We start from the raw sequence: 25,104 nt of genomic DNA on the forward strand, positions 1-25,104 counted from the left end.
AATGTCAAAAATTATTTGCGGCTCAAAGTGTTTTCTTTTCCCGTGGAAAATGGGTCCAAATGGCTCTTTGAGTGTTAAAGGTTCCCTACCCCTGGTTTAGGGCTTTCTAAATTGAAAGCTGTGTCCTGAACTAGGCTTGAAAACACACAGGCAAGCCCATGTTTTGTTTGGTTTTTTTCCTGTCAGTACGGATGCCCCTGGAAATATGCTGACTTGCAATTTCTTCATGTTGAACATGAGTATTAACATACATACATCCTGCCAGTACATATGGATATCAGTTTGTAAGAAAGAGGAAATACACATTCACTTTCCAAATGAAACCGGAGACCAGAATCTGGGCAAATATGGGGTTTACGTTACATGTGTTGAACCTAACATGAGAATTATTCATTACCTATCTAAATAAAACCAAATGTACGCTGTTCACAGAAGATATGTGTGTTCACTGTAACTTGTGAACAGGGTTACTAATGTTTGAATCAGGTTCTTACAGCTATTTTAAATAAGCTTTTTAATGCTTGTTTTATTTCTTTTTGGAGCGTACCTTGAAAACTCTTACTGAACCAGAAAAGTATGATACCTTTTTTTTTAATAAACAAATTTTTTTAAAAATCTGTTTCCGAAGGAAGGGGGGAAAGACTCCCACCTATGTCCAAGTACCAAGAATTTGAGAAAAACTGAGACAGAAGATTTAGGAAGATTAGATTATGCTGTGCATGTCCAGTAAGAACAAGAGCGGTAGAAGATGCTAGCGATTTCTCTCTCTGAGTTTACCAATATGATCCATAAACCTCTTCACACAGTCTGAATCAATGTCATTTGCCCAGTGGCCTTCTTTCTTGAAGTGAGAACCAATTATGAAGGCATTTGCACCCAAGTAGTCTTCTACATTGTCCAGAGTCACTCCAGATCCGATCAATACTGGAATCTTCACAGCACGTCCAACCTCTAGAGGAAGTGAAATAGGAACCTGGTAACCAACCTTCTGAAGCAGGCAAGTCAGGGTCACAATTTTTGTAAGAATAACAAAACGCATTGTGCTGCTGTTCCACAATTGTTTTAAGTATATGGTCCAAACTTTCCAGAGATACAGAAAACCGGTTTTATAAGCCATCATTACAAGCGCACACCAAATGTTAAAATAACTTACAGGAAACTGTATTACTCTTCAGACAGAGTAATAATTGAATAAATTGTTGAGGGCAGCCGTCGTTATTAGTGTTATTAGTGGGCATGCCTCACTGCGTGCCTTACGCCACCCTGTGCCTCAAAACCGGGCAACATCTCTTAGAGACAAGAGCATGGCTTGCCATGCTCAAATATTGGCTGCGCATCTGTTTCAACCGCGATGCAGCCTCCTTGTCATATAAAGCCCTCAAGACTTCTTGTCACTCGGAATGGTGGGGCATTATAGAAACAAAAATTAACAAATTAGGCTATTCTTTGGATTATCTGGCCATGCTACCATCTAAAGAGACTTTCCAGCTTCTGAGGAGAAGGCTGTTTGACCAGGAACATCAGATCCTACTCGAAAAGGCTTCCAGGACTTGCTCTCCTTTAGCTCTAGGCATCACCTACACAGGTAACAAGGGGGCTCAATACCTGCACCAGATAACCGTGCCCAGGCTCCGTAGAGCAATGATGTTGGCCCGTTGCAATGCCCTTCCATCAGCTGTATCGACAGGGAGATTCACTAAAACCTCTTACCACCTAAGGCTATGCATATGCAATGGGAACTGTGTAGACTCTATAGATCATATTCTACTTTATTGTCCACTTTACACAGGACCCAGAGTCAAACACCTGTCACCTCTGCTACTCAAAAAAGAGTATGCATCTGACTTACAAAAGATCACCTTTCTGTTGGACAGCTCCAGTAGTGATGTAAACGATGCAGTCACCAAATTTTTGGATCTGTATATAAAACAGTGCTTTAGGAGCAAATCCTGAACATCAGCCTTCTCTACCTGTCAATTTATTTTAGCTTCCCTCTACTTGGTTAAGTGGATCTGTGTATATAATGTTGTTATGCCAATAAAGGTTCTTTGTTTGTCTGTTTGTTTGTTTGTGTTATTAGTGGCCCTGAAGAATATATTGGAGAAGCTATTGGTTTTGTCCAGTCTTCTGAGGCAGGAGAATTGTCTTCTCCAGGGAAAGGGGGTTAGACAGATTCATGGAGGGAAGGTCTATTAATGGCTAATAGCCATGGTGAGTAAAGGGGACCACCTGGGAGCCAGCATGGCGTAGTGGTTAAGAGCAGGTGGATTCTAATCTGAAAATCAGGTTTGATTCCCCTCCTGATTCCTCCACCTAAGTGGCGGAATGTTTATATTTTTATATAAAAATAAAATAAAACAACGTTAAAGAATTGTAATAGATTCTCAAGGATAATTAAAAGAAATACACTTGATTGAACTCGTTGAATTCCAAGAAAAACACTTCAAGGATGGCATCTTACGCTATTAATCCAACAACTCTGAGCTAAAAAATATACACACTCAAAGTAACTCAAAGTACCTGTAATAGAACTAGCAAACTGGGACTCTCGCTGGTGTCCAGCCTTTATTGGTTGCCCTTCACTTCTGCAAATGTTTTCCAGCAGGAATGTAGCAATTCACAAGCTAAATATCTCCCTCCCTCCCTTATTAAGAGTTATGTTTTTAATTTACCTTCATTAGTAATAACCTTTAAAAAAGGTTAGGAAGAATGTCATCATTCATGAGCTACAGCTATACAAAAATGAAGCCTTTCCATTTTTTAAATTAAAAAAAAACCCCAGGAAACAAGATGTCAAAATGAGAAATATCACACATGTCCACTTACACAATTATCTGCCTTCCTATGACAGCTACTTATACCAGACAGTAAGAGATGGCAGCACTGACCTGGATGGCCCCAGCTAGTTGGATCTCATCAGATCTTGAAAGTTTAATAGGGTCAGCCCTGGTTAGTATTTGGGAGAAAGACCAGAGTTTCTCGACAGAGTCAGGCCATGGCAAGCCACCTCTGGCCTTTAATGCACTTGTGGTAAGAAAAAACGAGAGAGAAAACATTCCCTTTAGTTTGGATTCTCGATTTTGCCCGCTTTGGGAGTCACTGCGCTCTTAGATCAGAGCAGCCCTGTGGTTTCCAAAACTGGGCAAAGTGCGACTTTTCCTTCCCTCTACAGGGCAGGTATCCGTGGTGGCGAACCTTTGGCACTCCAGATGTTATGGACTACAATTCCCATCAGCCACTGCAAGCATGGCCAATTGTAGGGGCTGATGGGAGTTGTAGTCCATAACATCTGGAGTGCCAAAGGTTCGCCACCACTGGAATATGTTATGCTTCGTTCGGGTTCTCCAGCTCCTTCCCACCTTCCCTTGCCCACACAGCAGCTCTTCCAGTGAGGATCGAAAGGAAACCTCTCGCAAAACACAGGAGGTCAGTGAACATCCAAACAGAACTTTGAGCCATGGATAACAGCGGTAGGTTTGGTATCAGAGCTCGTAACCCAAACTAGTGAAAATGTATCTGTGAGCTCCAAAACTCTCACCTTCCAATTCTTTGGGATCTGCCTCCAATCCGGTTGCCGTTCCTGTCAACACGACTCCATCAGCCAGGAAGAACTCAGCAGCCTTAGCAGTCTCTGCTACACTGACATCAGCTGTCAGAGCGTGAGAACTGTAAACAGAGGGGACACAATTTGTGATTTTTGGCATTCGTGCCTGTAGTCTTCCATTGGGATGTACATCACTTGCTGAGCAGCCAGGTGGCTCTGTCGCAGCGCTTTGGGGATACATGTCCATTAAGCCAGTGACCTAGTGCCTAGCAAAAAAAAATACGTGGTGGTTTGACAGTAAGAAAATTCCTCCTTGGACATTCCCAGAGGGTATCCTAGAAAGCACTGCACACCAACTTTCTGTTACTTTGAAAGGTCAGATTGAGCAATTGTTGCCTGGAATAATGAAACTTGTTGGAAGAAATGCTTGGACTGCACCCACATAATCCTTGGTTACTGAGCTATTATTCTGCTAATGCAGTAATTTGCAATTGGATTTTCCTGTGTGGACAAATCAATCCAGTTGCACATGACTACGGGCCTTTCCCCACTTTCCTTAAGCCCCGCGCTACTCGAGGAGAGTAGCGCGGGGTCCCGCGGCACTCCCCACTGAGAGGGGCGGTGACAGCGCAGCCGCCCCGAAGCTGCTGCTGTCGCGCCCCTCAGCGCGCAGCATCCCAGGCGCTCTTCTCAACGGCGCCTTTTGACGACCCTGCACAGAGCACGGGGTCGTGGGGACGGCCGCGCACGCGCCTGGGATGCTGCGCGCTGAGAGCAGCGCGGGGCATAGAGGGGAACGACGGGAGTGGGGAAAGGCCCTACAATAGCCAATGAAATGTGGATGGAGCCTTAGTGAGGGAGTTACTTTTTATCACATGTGAGCTGGTGTCCATTTGATGTTCATACAGAAAATGTTTTGGGTTAAGAAAAGCTGGGATGTGGAATGGTACAGTATCACTGGATCTTGTTGGATCTTGGAAATGAAGAATCTGTACTTGGATGGGAGACCAAGGAAAACTTTGCAGAGGAAGGCAATGGCAAACCACCTCAGCTTCTCATTTGACTTGAAAGTTCCTTTCTGGGAGGAGGAGTTTGGATTTATATCCCCCCTTTCTCTCCTGTAAGAGACTCAAAGGGGCTTACAATCTCCTTTCCCTTCCCCACTCACAACAAACACCCTGTGATGTGGGTGGGGCTGAGAGAGTGCCAAAGAACTGTGACTAGCCCAAAGTCACCCAGCTGGAATGTGTTGGAGTGCAGAAGCTAATCTGGTTCACCGGATAAGCCTCCACAGCTCAAGTGGTAGAGCCAGGGATCCAACCCAGTCCTCCAGATTAGAGTGTACCTGCTCTGAACCACCACACCACGCTGGCTCTCACGCTTCATTCTCTCTCACACACAGAGACAGAGAAAAAGCTGGATCATTATCTCTCAAGTGAGCTTTTATCATAGCCCACACTGCCGACACACTATGTATTCAACAACACATTTCAGAACAGCTCATATTTACCTGTGTTTCTTCTTAACATCAGCAAAAATTTGAACATGTTCTGCTCCTATTTGCTTTCGGTATCTTAACAGGTCTCCAGCGCAGGCATCTAGAATCCCTTCATCCGCCACGTGAGAGAAAACAAAACCTTCAGCTCGAATAAAGTCAAGACCTATAAATGACAATAAGCCAAGATTACAGCGACAACATTGGTGAAGGCTAGGGAGAATCAGTTAATCATGGGCCCCTTCCGCACACGCAAAATAATGCGTTTTCAAAACACTTTCACAACTGTTTGCAAGTGGATTTTGCTATTCCGCACAGCTTCAAAGAGCACTGAAAGCAGTTTGAAAGTGCATTATTCTGCATGTGCGGAATGAGCCATGGTTAGCTACAAGATGATCCCTCAAAACAGGAAAGGATATTTTATGAAAAGTTAGCAGTGCTTTGGTATGCTGGGTGTATACTTAAATGACTGCTCAGCCATGACTGCTCAGCCATGGTGTCTGTTGACTGACCTACTACCCATCTTCCTTCCTAAGACAGCATGATGTAGTGGTTAAGAGCAGGTGCACTCTAATCTGGAGAACTGGCTTTGATTCCCTGCTCTGCCACTTGATCTATGGAGGCTTATATGGTGAACCATGTTAGCTTGTGCACTCCAACACATACCAGCTGGGTGACCTTAGGCTAGTCACAGTTCTTTGGAGCTCTCTCAGCCCCACCCACCTCAGAGGGTGTTTGTTGTGGGGGGTGGGGGCGGAAGGGAAAGGAGATTGTAAGCCCTTTTGAGTCTCCTTACAGAAGAGCAGGGGTCTTCAAACTATGGTTCTCCAGATGTTCATAGACTACAATTCCCATGAGCCCTACCACTTGGCCATGCTGGCAGGGGCTAATGGGAATTGTAGTCCATGCACATCTGGAGGGCCATAGTTTGAAGACCCCTGCAGAAGAGGAAGGGGGGATATAAATTCAAACTCTTCCTCTTCTTCTTCCTCTTCTTTACCATGAAGACATTCTTTTCAAAAAGTCACTCAGATATTGTAGCTGTCGATAGAGCACTCCTGAATGCTACCAAGAAGATAACCAAGTGATAGCTGCGGTGTAAAAAGCACCCACATTTGTATCTTTATCACCTCTATAAATGTTCCAGAATGTCAGTAATATGCATCATTCAGCGCAGCCTCGAACAGATGTAGTTAATTAAATCAGGATCTATGCACAGGAAATTATGCACTACTAAAGAACGCGCAGTACACCTGTTAATAATGAAAGCAGTTGTGAACAAACCTTGGCAAACTGTTTCAGACAAGAGAGAACGCTGCCGTTCTTACCCAGAGAGACAAGGAAGAATCAAGATGGCATCTGGCTCAAGCCAAGAGAAATTACATAAATTACTTCCTTTGCCGTTCGAAAAGCAAAAAAAGAAAGAAAAAAAGTTCTGCTGTAAAGCTTTCTCTGAAATCAAGAATGTGCAACAGCGGCCTCTCAACGTTCTTGCTGATTTCCAAATAGGTAAAGAGAGCTTGTTCGTGTAGTCCTTAAAGAGAAGTGGACTCCAATCTGGAAAACCATGTTCAAGTCCCCACTCCTTCACCTGAAGCCTGCTGGGTGACCTTGAGCCAGTCACAGTTCTCTCAAACCTCCCTCAGCCCATGAGGAGGCAGGCAATGGCAAACTACCTCTGCATGTCTCTTGCCTTGAAGAGTTTCTGGCTGGCCATTGGAGAGGTGATTGGTTATGCAGATTTTTAAAATGTTGCCTGGCAGCAGTTTCTAACACAGCCCAAGGACGTTCACTGTGTGGCTAAAGCTAAGCTGCAGCAGTCATTTTGTGGCTGTCCCCGCCTCCTGCAGCAGCCATTTTGCGCTGAGTTAGAAGTTCAAAGGTGCCCACAGGTCCAAAAAAGGCTGGGGATCCCTAGTCTAATCAGGGCAGAAATAGGATGTGCGTGTGATCTGGGACCACTAGAAAGAGCAGAAAACCAGTCACAGCCATGTTGGATTTGAACTGAGAGCCCATCTAACAAAAAGAAGCAAATGCGACCAGTGGCGGAGCTACAAGGGGACAGGGGGGCATGCAATGCACCGGGTGCGTGCTTGGGGGACATGAAAATCACCCCCTAACCCCCTTTTGCCCCAAACAGCCTCGCCTCGCCTCGCCAGGCCTGGCCCCACCCCACCAGCCTGGCCCATTTTCAGCTGGCAGAAAACTGTTTTCTGCTGGCTGGAAAAGGTAAGTGGAGGGGGGGCCACAGGGGGAGTGGGAGGGGCTGCAGGGGGGGCAGAAAACATGGACGCACTCCTGCCCAGCTACACTTCTGAAGGCGACTGAAAAGAATGGTGCAAAACGTTCCCCAGGCTCTTAGAAACAGGCAGCATCAATTAAGGCTGACATTTTGTAAACATCTAAAGCAGCTTAAGTGGTACTTGGATACCTACAAGAAAACTAGATTTTTTTTTTCCACAGTAGATTTTTACAACGGTAATAGTTTTACATTGAGGCTTTACTGCAGCAATGAAAGCCGGCTTTGCTTGCCAGTTAACCAGACATCAGGATAGTCTTTAAAGAGGCAATTCTGCATTTTAGAACCCTGAAAACAAATCATAGTTCAATAAAGATTTGTTAAAACAAAATTCTCCTCTTTAAGGACAGGGGAGAAAAAAAAAAGGATTTTAAGACCCAATTTGAGTTGGCACTCCTGAAAGTAAGAGTAATTCTCTCATGAGACAAGTTTGCACAAGTTTCTGTTAAAAGGAACATTTTTTAAAAAAAATCTGTATTTTGTAGCAATTCGTTCAGAGTTAGGAATAATATAGGAACGCAGCTGTGCACAGCTTAATTCGTATTTAGAGAACAACAGCCCTCTTTCTCATTTACACACACAGCTAGTTATACCAGACCCACCATCTCTGTTTTAAGAGGTGATAAAACAGGAAGAGGAGGAGGTGGAGAATGCAGGATAATGGCCATTTATGGCACAAAACGATGGGTCTGGGCAGAGGCGTAAAGGGGGAGTGGCTCCCGGGGCAAAACCTGCTCTGGGCACCCCCTCCACTCCCTCCCTGCGCCCCACTTACCTGGCTGGGTCGTCACTGGGCGCCCCTCAGCCCCAACCTGCCAGGCTGTTCCTTCAGCTGGCAGACTCCACTGGCCGAAGGAGCAGCCAAATGGGGCCACGCCGAGGGGCCCCGGAGGCAGCCCCACCAGGCTGCTCCTTTGGCTGGCGGAGGGTCCACTGGCTGAAGGAGCAGCCTGGCAGGGCTGGGTCGAGGGGAGGGGTGTGATTCTCCACCTCCCACGTGACCAGCTGGAGTATGCCTAGGGAGATGTGACCCCTCTGGGTTTGGGGCTGCCAGTTATGGATTGTGAAACTCTTGGAAATTTGGGGGTGGGGGTTGAGCTTGGGGAAGACCAGGTTTGGGGAGGGATCCTTGTGGGGTATGATATTATCACCCTCCAAAGCAGGAATTTTCTCCAGGTTTTTTTCCCCTTCCCACCCCTCCTTCCCTCCCCTCCCTTGCATGCCACCCCTCCCACTCCCTCCCCATGCCCAGATGCCGGGGCCCCTTCCCTCCCCTCCTTTCCATGCCACCCCTCCCTCCCCTCCCACTCCCTCTGCTAAGGTGGGGGGCCATGCCCAGATGCCAGACCCCCTTCCCAGACCCCCTGTCCCTGGAGACCAGTTGTAATTCCAGGAGATTTGCAGCTACTACCTGGAGGTTGGCAACCCCATCACTGAAGGAGAGGGCTGGTCCAGCATTTGGAAGGTTTAAGGTTACAGGTTTGTACGCTCTAGAAGCAATGACAGAATTGGTATTTGTTGGCCTGTGTTGAGGCTGTTTACCAGCACTGTAGGTTTTGAATGAAGTGAAGGAAAACGGGACTCTCCTTTTCCCCAGATCTATTTGACACATCCAGTCAGATCTCTCCATGTATGTATTTATTCATGGGTCACCTCTCTTTAGCAAGAGTGAACCTGAGATGATACACAGGAAGAAGAAGAAGAAGAAGAAGAAGAAGGAGGAGGAGGAGGAGGAGGAGGAGGAGGAGGAGGAGGAGTTTGGATTTATATCCCCCCTTTCTCTCCTGCAGGAGACTCAAAGGGGCTTACAATCTCCTTGCCCTTCCCCCCTCACAACAAACACCCTGTGAGGTGGGTGGGGCTGAGAGAGCTCAGAAGAGCCGTGACTAGCCCAAGGTCACCCAGCTGGCGTGTGTGGGAGTGTACAGGCTAATCTGAATTCCCCAGATAAGCCTCCACAGCTCAGGCGGCAGAGCAGGGAATCAAACCCGGTTCCTCCAGATTAGATATATGAGCTCTTAACCTCCTATGCCACTGCTGCTCTAGTTGATCTGCAGCCATAATTTGGGAAGAACTATATCTACAAACCTGTTGGGTTAGCAAAATAGAATTTTCAGTTGTGCAAATGCATGGGAGCCATAACTGTGGATTGTGGTTTGACTTTTGGCACAGAGATTCAGTATAATCACTAGATTCCCTCACTCTGAAATTTCTTTGCTTTTTCAAGGCTCACTTATCTGATTGCTGCAGAGAACAACAGCTCTAGGAGACAACAGGATGCGTACCGGGCGTGGTTTCCCTGGCTAACAGAAGAAGGGTCACAACAGATTGCTAGAAATTTAAATATAAATCCAAGTTATGAGAAACTGCACTGATGCCAAGATGCCATTCAGAGGCCAAATCAATTCAAAGTAAATGCAGCATAGAATGCTGTCCCAGGGAAGAAGAAAAGATAAAATCATTCAAAGAGTCTTTTCAAAAACTATAGGAAGAATGTTAAAGTGAAAGAAGAGTAAATACTGCTAAAATTATAGCGTGCTCCTTCATATAAAGACAGATCTGCTGTCTAATCATTCTGCTCATTGGCGGATGAGCCTGGTAGTTTAAGTAAATGAAAGCATTCATCTGCAACAGTAAAAGATGGGGGGGAAGGGGGGGAAGTGTCGCAGTTGTCTGAAAATAAAATATAATATGAAAAAATAATGCCAAATCTAGGGAAATAGATGTTAGAAATAATAGACAATTCATCTGTCACAGTTTGCATCAAGATGCATTAAGGGGGTTGTATAAAAATAATGTATTGTTTTCAGTATTAATTACCTATCTTTCTTAAATTGGACACGCTATAAATGAAACACTAAAACTTTTTCAAGCAGCATTTCAGCAGACTAAAACAAAGCCGTGCCTGTCACATTTCGTATTATTGATGCTTTCAAGCTGTAAGGTAAGTCAACATTTTTGTTTTCAGTATGTCTTGTTTGTAATAAAGTGAAGTGTTATTTTTCAGGCCCATAAAGAGTTTCATGCACATAAATAACCAGAATCTAATTGATTTGCTTAGCAGCATGTATTTCTATGGTCTTCGTAGCAATCCTATAAAAGGGCCACTGTTATTCCCATTTTACAGACAAGGAACACACAAAACCCACTGTTGGGGTCCCCCAATAGCTACTTATATGAAGTCACATCTGAACCCAAATCTAAGCTGGACATACTATCCGATCGATCACAGTAGTTCTCATTATTCATGTGATTTAATTTATTCTGAAATGATTTCATTAATTTGACGGAGATATAATAGTTCATTACAGTACATTGTAGTGATATCCTGAGGTATAACTGGAATTAGATCGGCAGTCAGAATGAGTTAAATTAATCCCTAGTATCATTACATTAAACAAAGTGGGGGGGCGGGGGGGGGGAAGAGCCACAAATGGGTATTTATAATTAAGAGGGGTAAATCAGTTGTTAATATCATGGGACGGGAGCTAATCTCAAGATGGAACCAAGACTTATAGCTTGCATTCCTCTTCAAAACATAAGATGCCTAATAATAAAATCAAGTGGCATTTCCTAAACAAAACTGTTTTCTTCTAACTATGATTAAGAGACTGAGAGTGTGCCATAAACCAATGTGCTCTCTGCTCCTCTCCTCTCCCCCTTTCATTTTGCAATTTCATCAGTGTTAAACCATGGTTAGTTTCAAACTAGAATCTGCATCCAAGGTAAAGCTCCTTTACAAACCCTGGTCAAACCCTGGTTAGCATTCAAATAGGCACATACATGACACTGCAGCATGGTTAGCTTCTAAAAGGAAAGGAGGAGGGAATGCAATTACATTAAGAAAGGAAAGAGTGGTTAGTGAACCGGCAAGATTTTGTAAGTTAGTGAACTGGCAAGATTTTGTAATCGGTTAAAGGAAGACTCTATCCCCTCCTTCTGGATTTTAAACTCAAACCTTCCTCTGAAAAAAAACTTACACATACTGAATCTGAGATATATGTCCATCAAAAACCAAATTCTCAGGGTATCTAGGTTGATCCTGATAATAAAATAATAAAGAATGAATTGAATTCCCTGGGAACCTAGGGTAAAAAATGCCCCAGAGGTTGGTTTGTTTGTGGTTACCATTTGACTTCTTAAGTAAGAGTATACCCAATGCAAAAATGAATGTTACCTGGTGTCTCGTTTTTAAGAAAGTAAACTGTAAGTTGTAAGTATCTGTACTTTGGGGGCATTGTTAAATGCTGGACAGGTGACAAGGTCAAGAGAGGGAAAAGTACTAGAACAGTTTTCTCTGAATTCTACCACAAGTACAACCAGGGTACAAAATAACCACACAGGAAACCATGACAACATTCCCTTCACTTCCCTTCTATGAAAGACTAACTGTAATTAATCTAGGGTTGCCAACCTGCAGATGGGGCCTGGGCATCTCCCACTTTTATAATTGATTTCCAGACTACAGTTCAGTTCCTCTGGGGAAAACGATGGCTTCGGAGGGTGGAGTCTATGGCATTGTACACTGCTGAAGTCCCTCCCCTTCCTAAGCCCCGCCTTCTCCAGGCTCCACCCCCCAAAATCTCGAGGTATTTTCCAATGCAGAGCTAGCAACCTTCACACATGTTGAAAAAGTTAGATGGGGATGTAAAATTCACAGTGGTGATACAGGAAAGATCTGTACGCAAGATTTCCCTTACTGCTCATCCTGGATGAAACCGCAAGACTGAAAGCGTGGACAATCCTCTGTCTGGTTCACTCACCTGTGGCAAGAGCAACAGCTAAAGCTTGCTGGTTTGCAGCACACAGAATTTGAATGCCCAACGGGAGAGAAGGGCATGCCCGTTTCACAGTGGCACAAACGAACGTCATGGCTGCGGTAATTTCTGCACCAATGCAAACGGTATATGGCCGATCATGCATATTTTCGACAATCAAGCCGTCCTGCGGGAATTCAAATACAGAAAGCCTATTAAAATTAGCTGCGCAAAAACAAATAGAGAGCTACGCACACAGAGGACTGATCTGTAGATAAAGCTTTAAACATTTCCATTGTAATGAAGTAGCTCAGCACAGAATCTGAACTTTTATACCATATCCGGCGAAGACGTCTCAGTTTTCATTAGTCAGAAAACAATAGCCAAAAAACAACAGTTTAAAAAAAACCAAAAGGTCACAAGTGCGCTTGATTAAAGGCTGGGTTGCTTAACTTCTAGCTTTCACAAATAAAATCACCGGATCTCTCTCCAAGATAACTCAGTGGGATTTATCAGGAATGGGGGAGAAGGATGAAAGAAGAAAACATTTCCTTCTCTGGCTCCTTCACCTACAGATTTTCTTTTCTTTTTTTAAACGAAGCTTTCCACGGTTATTTCACTTAATAATAAATCAACTCTGCCTGTGATGGGTAATAAAAATACAGCTGATAGTACACTAACATCAGAATTCCACTGAATTCATGTAGCAAAACTTTCTCAGCAGAAATGAAGATGCTTTATCTACCCTCATCCTGGTCTTAATTCATTTCCTCTGAAGTAGGTTTCTTTTGTTTCTGTTTGCTTTGTTCCTTTTTTGGCCATCACAGTTGACTCATGGAGACCCCATAGGGTTTAAATGCAAGAGAGGCAGTCTGCCATTGCCTGCCTTCTTCGTGTCACTTCTGTGTTATTCCTTGGAGGTTTCCCATCCAAATAATTGGAAGGGTCAACCCTGCTTAGCTTCTGAAATGTGACAAGAAGAGGCTTGCCTGGGCTATGCAGCTCAGGGCTCCAGGCTGTACCGACTGTAATGGTGGAACTTTCAACAGCTTATTTGGTTGGTGGAACTTTCTTTTTATTTGAACCTACTGCAACTACAACTCCCCCCACACAGAGAGGAAACCCAAGTGCGGAGGCCAACAGGAGCAATTTCTAAAACTACATTGGGAAAGAGGAGTGAAAGAGAATAAAATCAACACTGTAGTAGCAGCTGCCAGTGAAACAGCATTATTTTAATCTGCATAATCCGATATTTTAATCTGCACAATCCAGTATTCATTGGCCAATCAGAAGCTCTGCCAGCCAGGACCCCTAATTAGCCCCACCCACTTTCTGAAAACCCTTGACAGGAAAGATTGCGGTTAGCACCATCTTGCCCACGGGCACCATGCTGAGGACCCTTCTTTAAGTATTGTGACATATTATTGACAAGCTGGTATGGGTCCAGGGGAGGGCAACCAAAATGGTAGAAGGTCTGGAATCCATGCCCTACTTAGGGAGAGACTTAGGGAGCTGGGTTTGTTTAGTTTGGTGAAGAGAAGGTTAAGAGATGACATGATAGCCATGTTTAGATATTTGAAGGGATGTCAGGATGGTGATGAGCAAGCTTGTTTTCTGCTGCTCCAGAGACTAGGACCAGGAGTGATGGGTTCAAGGTGAAGGAAAAGAGATTCCACCTAAATGTCAGGAAAAACTTCCTGACAGTAAGGGCTGTTTGACAGTGGAATGCACTACCTCGGAGGGTGGTGGAGTCTCCTTCTTTGGAGGTTTTTAAGGAGAGGCTCAATGGCCATCTGACAGGAGTGCTTTGATTGTGTGTTTCTGCATTATAGGGATTTGGACCTGATTATAGGGATTTGGACCACAGTCCAAGCATGCTGACAAGTTATATGCATGGAATGGACTTAACATATTTAAGACAAAGGATAATAATGGTATTAAACACACGTGAGCCAAAACTACTTTTTCCTCACTAGCAAAATTTATTACCGAGAGTGTGTTAGTACAAATACCCATTTGTTTTTTTTAAAAAAAAAACCCTTCTGATCAGAACCGTGACTTTTGTAAAGCAATCATATAAAGTATTAAGCCTGAGTTCAATTATACTAATTTTGAATAAAATGTAAAGAGCAAGGAAACACGTTAATTTGTAACCTTCATTTTCAAGTACGTGCCATCAAGTCAAACCTTAATTATCTCAATGGAAAATGGAGCATGGGCTTCAGTTTGAAGAGACTTAAAAGAAAATTAAATGTGGATCAGGACAGGAGATGCTGATTTGAAAGAGCTGGAATTTTGTTTTCCCGCCTGCATTCCACCAAAAGAAATCCAAAGCCAAGAGTATTGCCCTGTTTTCAGGCAACAGTCATGGTCCAGGGTGCTTTTTCCAGTTTTCGCTGATTCACCAGCTGCAGCAGTGAGGCTTCTCCACTGTTAATAATCTCTTGCCCTGAACTGGATAGCTCCAAGCTATCATCATATCTCAGAAGCTAAGGAGGGCTGGCCCTGGTTAGAATGTGGATGAGAGACCTAGAGGAATACCAGGGTTGTGACGCGGAGGCAAGCAATGGCAAGCCACCTCAGAATGTCTCCTGCTTTGAAACCCTACGAGGTTGCCATAAGTCAGCTACGACTTGGCAGCATACACACACCGACGCCTTGGAGACATGGAGGCTGAACTATACAGTGATGCTTTCCTGGACAGTGCTTTGGTATTTTAAATGGCCGCAGCCCAGGGACATTTGACCCCAGATGTCCCCCTGGGCGGTACGCACCTGGCTGCCTCTTCTCCTGTAGTGAGATGCTCTTCTAGTAGCCATTTTTCTCCACCTGTTGTTTTGAAGCATTGAAAATAGCATTTTCCTGTTTTGTTCTTTTAAAATATCATAAATGGTTTCATTATCTTGGGGACTTTTTTGTTGTTGTTGCTGTTACTAAATACCAGAAGTGGATAAAATGGCAGTAGTTATTTATAACCATTAACCCAGATTTATGATTAACTCAGTTGTCTTCTCACCCAAACTGTGAGGCAGGTCAGGTCACCACGTTTCTTAAAGACTGAGGCAGAACTTTATCAGGGCTATGCCCCCTGGTTCTCACAATACTAGAACCAGCGGGCATACATTGAAAATGCTGGGGGGAAGAATTAGGACTAATAAAAGGAAACACTTCTTCACGCAACATGTGATTGGTGTTTGGAATATGCTGCCACAGGAGGTGGTGATGGCCACTAACCTGGATAGCTTTAAAAGGGGCTTGGACAGATTTATGGAGAAGTCGATTTATGGCTACCAATCTTGATCCTCTTTGATCTGAGATTGCAAATGCCTTAGCAGACCAGGTGCGCGGGAGCAGCAGCCGCAGAAGGCCATTGCTTTCACATCCTGCATGTGAGCTCCCAATGGCACCTGGTGGGCCACTGCGAGTAGCAGAGAGCTGGACTAGATGGACTCTGGTCTGATCCAGCTGGCTTGTTCTTATGTTCTTCTTATGTTGGCCTTGCTGTTGAACTGACATTTGATTTCAGCCTCCAGGCTCAAATCCAGTAGTGTCTGCTAAGCCACGTTGCCTCACCATTTCCATGTGTTGATGGTGAGCCCAAGATACGGACAACATTCCGATTTGGATTCAGGATTTCATAATAGACATTCTATGTCTTTTTTTGGACTTCCATAAGTCCTGAATGATTTAGACTACAGACATACTTTTTACAGCTGCAAGCCCAAACAGCAAACCATCACTGTTTTCACAATATGTTTAAATTCTTCTGGCAGCACTTAGGTGAAAAATATACAAATGCTTCTTATCCATTAAAAAATTGAAAATGAAAACCTCTGACATTACCATTTTGAGTACGGCCAATTGCGTGTACTATTTATAGACCCATTAGGAAATCAATAGGATTTTGCAGTTTATTGCTGTAGCAGTCTTCCATCAGTAGAAAGATCCTAGACCACATGAGCCTCATCAGAAAATGAATGAGTTTGCCCACAAAAGTCCCTACGCTCAAATATTTAATTGTATGTTGTTTTTAATACTTTAGAATAGTCCCGTCTCACTCTACTCTAGTTCAACAAAAGATTGTCCCGAAAAAAACAAAAGATTGTTGCAACCTCCATCTAATCCAAAAATACCCGAATCTGTCTCACAAAGAGATACTAGTAGTTTGTGTATGTGTTTATGAGGGAGGGGGTTCCTCATCTCGAGGTAGTATTTCCCTGTTTGTTGCCTGCAATCCCATTTTCCTGGCAGTAAACCCTACTGAATAAACCTGTGGTGGCGAACCTTTGGCACTCCAGATGTTATGGACTACAATTCCCATCAGCCCCTGCCAGCATGGCCAATTGGCCATGCTGGCAGGGGCTGATGGGAATTGAAGTCCATAACATCTGGAGTGCCAAAGGTTTGCCACCACTGGAATAAACAGAGTGAGATTCTAAGTAGGCATGACTAGGATTGTTCTTATTTACTCTTAACTTAGCGCATTATTTAAAATAATGACTCCATTTTCCATATTTATACTCATATTGGTACTTTAATTTATATACTGTCCTTCCCCGAAAGGCTCAGGGCGGTGAACAACATAATATACATCAAACGTAGTATAACAACAGCAATAATCATAATATCAAATGGCAAACCATTCAAAGCATGATTGACATATCATAACATTTCAAACAACGATCAGCAACATCATAAATCCCAGATATCAAATAACAGAACATCAGCAATCATGACAGCAAATATAGATGGCGACTTCCCTCTGTGACTAAACTACACACATGACCTAGGAATAAACATTTACCAATGCTGTGTCAGTATAATAAACAAAAGCTTGTAACTAATCTAAACTAATCTCATTCGCTTCAACTATACCTAACATTAGCTACAAACTATTAGCAATGAATTGGGGGAGAAGAAAAACTTTGGAACACGTAGACAGCATCTGGTTAAGACTCAAAAACCAGTGTGAAACTGGGAAAAGTTTCTAAGAACTGAGGAAGTGAGATTCCCTGAATAAACACAGACTGTTTCCCTCTGTTCTTTCTCCCTACACTTCCGCCCCTCCCTTTCATTTCACCACCTTTGTCCTTGCTAAAAAGTGTGCAAATTATTGCAAAAGTGTGCAAATCATTGCAAATCTTAGAGGCAACCCAACTCTTAATATTGGGGAAGTGGGTTGAGGGGTGCCAACTCTGGATTCAGAAAATCTTGGGGATCTGTGGGTGGGGCCTGGGGAAAGGAAGCAACCCTAACTGTACCCCTCCAGGAAAACTGGTTGGCCAATGCTTCTCAATGGGCCTTAGACCTGTCCTCCACAGTCCCAATGCTTTTCAATTGGAGCCCTCCAAGTGGCTAAGATTCTCATATTTGTGTCTGCGTAGCTATGGAGATAGCTCATTGGAATTTTTTGAAATTAGGAAAACTATAATATAAAACTATAATACAGCTTCGTACTTTCGGGACTGAAAAGGACACTCAGGAGCCTGCAGAGCAAACATCCCGGGGCAACTTTCAGCAAATGGCAATAGGGAGAATCCCTTCAGCTGCACACAAAATGTCAGGCACAAGCTAAGGGTGAAATTGACCAGAGAGCAAAATGCCAGGTAGGAAAAATAAGACACCTCCTGTGCTCTGCATTCTGCACAGCCAGGCAGGAGATGTTTTGCCTTAGGGGGGAAAAGGTGCACTTCTCCCCAAAAGGTACACTTCTCCCAAAAAGATGTCTTGAGCTAAAATTTGGCATCCTGAGGAAATCTTGGGGAGAAAGTTGTGCACAGTACCTTTCCAGGACACCTTTTTAGTGACCCCAGGTCATCTTATTTAGGCAGTGTGGAACAGATCATGGTGGCCAATATTCTGGTTCTACCAAAGGCTAGCTAGACAGAGGTCTCCCCAGGTGGGTGTGAAGGTGGTGACCAATCACTGGCCACAGCATAAGATACTGTAAATTGTGCCATATATGGATTTCCAGGTAACTAAGACAGAAGAAGAGAAGAGTTTTGGATTGATACCCCCACCTTTCTCTCCTGTAAGGAGACTCAAGGTGGCTTACAAACTCCTTTTCCTTCCTCTCCCCACAACAGACACCTTGTGAGGTAGGTGGGGCTAAGAGAGTTCGGAGAGAACTGTGACTAACCCAAGGTCACCCAGCAGGAATGTAGGACTGCAGAAATACGTCTGGTTCACCAGACAAGCCTGGAGGAGTGGGGAATCCAACCCAGTTCTCCAGATTAGAACCCACCTGCTCTTAACCACTATACCACGCTGGCTCTCTAACATAGTGCATTCTCATTGATTGGTTTATTTTCCATGATGTCGTCTGATCCTTTTAGAAAAATTAGCCATCTTAGCTAGTAACCTTGTGGCAGTGCAGTCCTTAAATTAAATTGTGTCTTATGTGAAAGATCTCTTCCTTTTGACAGTCTTGGGCCTATTGTCAATCAATTTTGTTGAGCAACACAGAGTTCCAGTAGTGTGAGAAAGAAAAGTTTTCCCCTTCCCACATCAATCATTATTTTAAATGGGGAAAAAATTAGGAGACAATGAGGACCACTTAAGGGAGAAAGACCACCACTGCTCCCTGGTGAAACTGACGCTTAGCTGCAAATGTTTTATGCAAGAGCAAATATGGAACAAAAATTCAGTACCTGCACGAAAGCATAACTGCTGCTATATTTCCCCTTAATAAAAACAAAAGCAGAACATCGTAAAATTGAGAGGGTTCTTATCTCTCTGAATCTGTCGCTGCATATAATCTTGTCATGGCAATTTGATTGTGTTTGGCAAAAAAAAAGCATATAGCAACTACAGTTTTTCAGCACAGATGGCATCATGTCTGAGCATTCACTTGTTTTCATTAATATGCTCCAGCATTATAAATCTTCCATATTTATTATGTTTCTTTCTTTTAAAGAAACCCAGTAATGCATCAGACAAGCCGCCTTCTTTAAAAAAACCCCTGAAGATCTGCTTTCATCAGTCATGTCTGCATACCACTTTTGAGATGGGAAGACATATCTGTAATCCTTTCTATGCTACTTCACAGTTTCAGGCAAAAAAAACCTGAAAGGGGCTAGGATTCCAGATGCCTTCTAGACCTCTATGATCCTCAGGTTACATTGAAAAAAATATCAGGAAGTATATGAGTGTTTTCCACCAAAAAGCTGGTTTTCTATTGGATTCCTCTGGCCAATATGTAGATCTTCCGTAATGTGTGGTCTCCTTTCTGGTCTCTGTGCCAGGTGCCCTTCCTACCATGTCTATCTGCCATCTCCAATCAATATTTCAAATAATATTATACTATTCAGGTAGGCAATCTTTACCTGCCTCAAATGTTTGCCTTTCCAGCTTTCAAACCCTCCTGCAACATCACACAAACCAAGGTACAACATCCCACAAACCTCTGATGGAATTAATGATGTCAGCAGACATACCATAGTAAGGACATTTCTGTGCCACGCTGTAGACCCTATTTGGGTGGAAAGGTGGCACATACATGTTTTGAATGTTTAAAAATCAATTCTTTAGGGTCACAGTATCTATCTATAAAAGGCATTCTCTCTCCAAAGTAATGTCTTTTGCAGTTTATACTAGGATCACATCTGACCATTATTTTTAAACGTCACCAATAGTTTGCACAATAGCTGGAGGAAGCCATTATGAAATGTATACAAGGGGGGGGGGGGTGTTACTGAGTCAAGCTGCCAGTTCCATAAAATCCTGATAGAAGCTAAGGCTCATTCCACACATGCAGAATAATGCACTTTCAAACTGCTTTCAGTGCTCTTTGAAGCTGTGCGGAATGGCAAAATCCACTTGCAAACAGTTGTGAAAGTGGTTTGAAAACGCATTATTTTGTGTGTGCGGAAGGGGCCTAAGTGAGTGTGGACTAGTGGCACATGAATTGTGTTAATGTTGAAGCTGAGGGAACTCGAGCACCAAGCAATGCCTGGGCGGCAAAATTCCTAGGAACTGTATGCCTTCCTTAATTGCCAGGAGGAATGACAAGGAAACCACCACCACCACCACAAAATCGAAGGCCTAAACATGCCTCTTCCTTTCTTCATCTCTACTGCACGGCCACATGCAAATCTATCCCGCTTCCAGTTCAGAGTTTATTCTTGATTCTTATCACCCTTCCATTTCATTACAGCCATCTCCCCCAAGAACCTTTCGGAGTTCACCGGTTCTTCTCTCCACACCCCCCCCTTTAGATGAACTTTGTCTCTTCGCCAGCTTTAAAGTTAGACCTTTGATTCAACCCGATTCCAGTTGTAAAGCAGCGTGAATTCACGAACCTCTGCGGAACGTCTCACGACAAAAATAATCTGCTCCTATAAAAACCAGCCACAAGATAATACCAGCAGCAGAAACTGCCGGTCCGTTTCAGTCCAACCGGAAGGCTGGTTACTACAGCATCGCCTCGCTGCCGTGCCAGCAATTTACATTACCCACTGCAGGCAGGTGGAAGAGGAAAACGTGTGGTAATGCAAGGATATGGGGGCAACGGAACGTGTAAAATGTATCCTGACCTTTTAAAAGGACATGCACCTTGTTAAAAAATCTGCCGACCTACGAAAATTACTGCAACGGCCGAGAGCCACTGGAAATTCAAGTTGCTGGGTACCTGACTGTTGTTGCCTCTGGCTGACAGTGGCCTTTCAGGTCTTGCCTTTTATCTTTGCACGGCAAAAGAGTGCTTGCTGTTGAAAGACACATCCGCGAAAGCTGTCACTGGGAACCTGAAGACACAGGTGCATGCTGCACCTTGAACAGGTAGCTTTTGAGTCGGACATGCCCGAAACTATCCTGCAAATTCTTAACATCACACCACAAACAAACCTAGGCTGATTCCGCATGGGCCAAAAACAGCAGTGTGAAAACGGTGTGAAAATGGTGTAAAAGGGTTTAAAATGGTGTAAAAGGGTTTATACTGTTTTCACACCGTTTTCACGCCACTGTTTTTGGCCCATGCGGAATCAGCCCTAATGTGTTCTTTATAAACATGTGAAGTTGCTTTCTTTCATGGTCAGATCACCGGCCCGTTTTATTTATTCTGAAAGGCAGGACTGTTGTCTCGGGCAAAGAAAAGCATTTCCCGATTCCCACTGTAGGTCTATTAAATCAGGGGGACCAGCGACTGAACACAGAGCCTTGTACACATAAAAGCTGACGTTCTACCAGAAGGGTAGAATTGTTTCTCCACATCTCTTCTGAACCCTCAAAACAAAGCACTCAGCTACACTAACAAGACATTATGAGAAAAGGGAATTTCCCACCGAGGGCAGTCATCTGTGAGAGAGAAGGCAGAAGTTGCACGGCCCGCAATTGAAGCATGGATCACTTGCTTGACCTATCTGAATTATTTCATTAAGCTGTTTGCTAGTACATATCCATTCTTGCTGCAATTGGCAGGCTACCTTTGAAGTTGGGGGAGGGTACAAAACCTGCAAGGATTTTAATGTGGGGTGATGTGGTTTCCGGGCTGTGTGGCCGTGTTCTAGCAGCATTCTCTCCTGACATTTCGCCTGCATCTGGGGCTGGCATCTTCATGAAGATGCCAGCCACAGATGCAGGTGAAATGTCAGGAGAGAATGCTGCTAGAACACGGCCATACAGCCTGGAAACCACACAGCACCCCAGTGATTCCGGCCGTGAAAGCCTTCGACAATACGATTTTAATGTGCTTTGTGCTCAAAGTTCAATACCTAGAAGAGGTCAGGAAGGTAAAAAAGATGGGCTGCACAATACTGCACAATGCTCATATGTCTTCCAGTTTATAAAACCCATATCCATAGAAGTTTCAAGTATATGGAATACCCGGAAAGAAGCCCAATACAACCTCTGAAAGCATGCAGCCCTGTGAACCAACTTGATGCAGCCCTCGGGATCACGCCAGGCTTCCAGAAGGTTGTTTTCAGTTTGGAACAGGTTGACTGCTTTCTGTTCCAGATGAGTATTTGCAAAATATAGACATGCATCAAAGCTTCTGGCAAGCCATCATCACATCCTGTATAGATGCAGGATTTTCCACAAGGGTCCAGGGGGCTGGTTGTAGCGCTACGCCACCACTCCCATAGAGGCTTCTCAGCGGCATGGGGAGACTTGAAAAGTGACAAAGCCTCCCCACTGCCAGGAAGCCCCCACTGGGCTAAATAGACTAAATGCCACCTTGTTGGTGTAAACCTAAAGCCCTGGCAACTGGCATAATGAGGCTAACGGCCAGGAGGAAGCCAACCAATGTCGGCTTCTCCCTAGCCACGACCCCCAGCCTGGCCCCACTCTGCTAGTGGCAGTGTCAGGGGGGCTGGGATGCTGGCGAGGGTGTGGTGCCCCGGTGCTGGGGAGGGCAGAACTGGGCACACGTTGGCAAAATTGCCCCTCTGCCAGGGTAAGAACCCCGGGAGGGCAAATGCCATACCACTCCCACAGGTGGATTCCTCCCCCCCTTTGGATGGAGCTCTTAACTACATAAAATATCAACAGTAAAAAAAACGCATGAGAGAACAAGAGAGCATGTGAGTTTTCAAATTCTTACAACTCCTGCAGCTCTGTAAATTTCAGCTTCCTGACAGGCTTCTTCTGCGATCTGAGCCACTGGCAAAGTATTCCCAGGTGTTCCTGGAAAAACAAAGATGCGGGTCAACATAGGGCATGGTGCAGAAGTCAGAGTTCTTGCCTAGGATTTGGGAGATCCAGGTTCAAATCTCAGCAGCGCCATGGAACGACACTGGGTTGCCTAAAGCTGGTCTCTTTCTCTCTCAGCTTAAACTGCCTCACAGGGTTGTTGCTCTTCAAGAAAGAAAAAGAAAAAGACATTTACCTGGCAGTGCTTTTACATGGACCATCCCAATGATGACTGGTTTCAGCCGCCCAAAAAGCTGCAAAAACTTCATGATCTATTGGAGCAGGGAGCATCAGAGAGAGAGAAAGATTTCAGGCAAATGAGAACATGTATATGTACTTGCACACATACACACACATATATAACACATATGTACACATAGATACATAAGTGTATACCCTGTTTCCCCTAATATAAGACATCCCCGAAAAATGAAGTGCAAAATATAAGGCATCCCCCGAAAGTAAGACGTAGCAAAGTTTTTGTTTGGAAGCACGCCCGACGAACAGAACACAGAAAAACAAGACATCCCCTGAAAATAAGACATAGCGCATCTTTGGGAGCAAAAATTAGTATAAGACACTGTCTTATATTCGGGGAAACATGGTATGTGTGTGTTTATACGTATACATGCATGTGTGTATGCATGTATGCATGCGTGTATGTATTTATGTATGTATATATGTATACATGCATGCATGCGTGTATCATGTATGTTAAATGAATACACCCCAACATTTGGGAAGGGAGAAATGAGGAGGTGCACCGCCTCGGGGGGGGGGGGGCCGGAGCGGGGCAGGGGAGAAGCGGCAGGTCCTTCCCGCTCAGCCCCGCCGCACCCTCAAGCCCCGCCCCTCCGTAAGCCCCTCCCCTCGGCGCGGCCTGGCCCGGTGCGGGGCGCTCACCTGGGCGGATGGGGGTCTCCGGGGCCCGCGGGGGGCGGCGGCGGGCTGCGAGGCGGGGGCTGCCCCGGGAGAGGCTTAAATGGGCCTGCTGGCGGCCGCCCGCGGGCCCACCAGCCACAAGCAGGGAAGGCCGGCCTGGCAGGGCCCGGATCCGGCGCGCTGTGCTGTGCGGAGGCGCCGAGCCCGCCTTCCTGAGTCCCGCCCGCCCGCGCCACAGACACACTCCCGCGCCTGCCAGCCCGCCCGCCCGCCCGCCTGCCTCGGGGAAGGTCCTCGCCACGGGGTGAGGGTCGCAGGGGGCGACTTTTTCTCCCCTCCCCTCTCTCATTGATACCTGCTGTCTCTTGTGGGGTGAGGCTTATGGGGGGCTGTGCTTGACCATCCCCCCCACCCTTATAGGTATATCATAAAAGTATGGGTGGGGTCTTCTTTCCCAAGGGAGGGGGGCAGGGATTGGGGGGAGGGTCTTCTTTCCCAAGGGAGGGGGAGCAAGGATGTGCCCCCCTGGGTTGTTCCTTGTGGTTTTCCAGTGGTTTTTTTTTAAGTTAGGCTATGGGATAGGGTCGGGACCCTTTACTTTAAGGCTTGGGGGGGAGCTCAAAAGGACTGTTGTGCTTGTGGGTGCTTGCTTTCAGATGGGGGGGGGGTTGGTTGGGGTGTGGGGAGGGCAGAATGGGTACTGTGAAATACTGTGTATGGTGTGGGTATGTGTGTTGCGTTCCTTCCCAATTTGGGGTCCAGCTTGTGTGTGAAAATCTTCAAAATGTGGGTTTATATTTTTTAGGTGAGTATGGCATGTATTTTTTAATGTATACACACATCCATGCACTAGCTCCCCAGTTCTATCTACACATTTCCCCCCTTCTGTAAGGCGTGCTTATTTATTTAGAAGTATAGTCTCTCTGAATATTTATTCCCTGAAACACACTAATAACCTTTCTATGTATGTCAATGCTTTCCTCTTTTTCTAGCAGTCTCAAGTTTTGGCCATTCCTAAATTTGGATCTTCTTTTCCTAGGAATGGACATTTCACGTCCTTCTCACTGCTGAATTGGCTACCCCGGGTCTGGGATTGTTTACCATTCATCCTTACAACTTTTTTTCTTCCAGGGACCGAGCCTGCTTTATCCTGAGCTCTCCAGGCTATCATGCCCAGCAAGAGGTGAGTTTCATGTCTCTCCCTTATCAAGGCCTTATGCAGGAGGAGCCTGTAGGCCTCTGGGGCTGCTTTTGGCAAATCTCAAAGAAGCCTCTGGGGAGGCTATATCTTCCAAGTGTGCTTAATGTAGATTAATGGTATTAAAGGACCTTGTTTGTTTGAGTAGTGCAGAGGTCCCCACTATAATGCATGAGGATGCCAACACCGTTTGTGGTGCCCACCAAATGTTTCTAGAAAATGGGAGGGTCCAGGTGGGGTTTTTCCCAGCTCATGTAAGACCAGACTAGATGCCTGCAAAATGAGAAGCGTTTGGTTTGT

At 44.8% G+C, this 25,104-nt stretch overlaps 2 protein-coding genes across 3 annotated transcripts in view; one reads left to right on the forward strand and one right to left on the reverse strand.

Moving 5' to 3' along the window:
- LOC125443628 (uncharacterized protein F13E9.13, mitochondrial-like) lies at positions 1–23,823 on the reverse strand. The gene is made up of 7 exons (XM_048515865.1): positions 23,628–23,823; positions 22,921–22,996; positions 22,636–22,718; positions 12,102–12,282; positions 5,055–5,205; positions 3,539–3,666; positions 1–951 (listed from the first exon to the last, which is right to left on the reverse strand). The coding sequence occupies exons 2-7, from the start codon at positions 22,991–22,993 to the stop codon at positions 752–754; spliced, it is 816 nt and encodes a 271-aa protein (XP_048371822.1). The 5' UTR covers positions 22,994–22,996; positions 23,628–23,823; the 3' UTR covers positions 1–751.
- Positions 23,610–25,104, forward strand: part of CCNE1 (cyclin E1) — a 17,015-nt gene continuing 15,520 nt past the window's right edge. The window contains exons 1-2 of one of the 2 annotated variants that reach the window (XM_048515863.1): positions 23,610–24,026; positions 24,738–24,789. In XM_048515863.1, coding sequence (XP_048371820.1) covers positions 24,776–24,789 — 14 coding nt within the window. In that variant the 5' untranslated portion in view covers positions 23,610–24,026; positions 24,738–24,775. The remainder of the gene's footprint in view (positions 24,027–24,737; positions 24,790–25,104) is intronic. The other variant, XM_048515864.1, reaches the window with a different exon arrangement.

This window comes from Sphaerodactylus townsendi, linkage group LG14 (assembly GCF_021028975.2).
Source record: "Sphaerodactylus townsendi isolate TG3544 linkage group LG14, MPM_Stown_v2.3, whole genome shotgun sequence".
Lineage (NCBI taxonomy): Eukaryota > Metazoa > Chordata > Lepidosauria > Squamata > Sphaerodactylidae > Sphaerodactylus > Sphaerodactylus townsendi.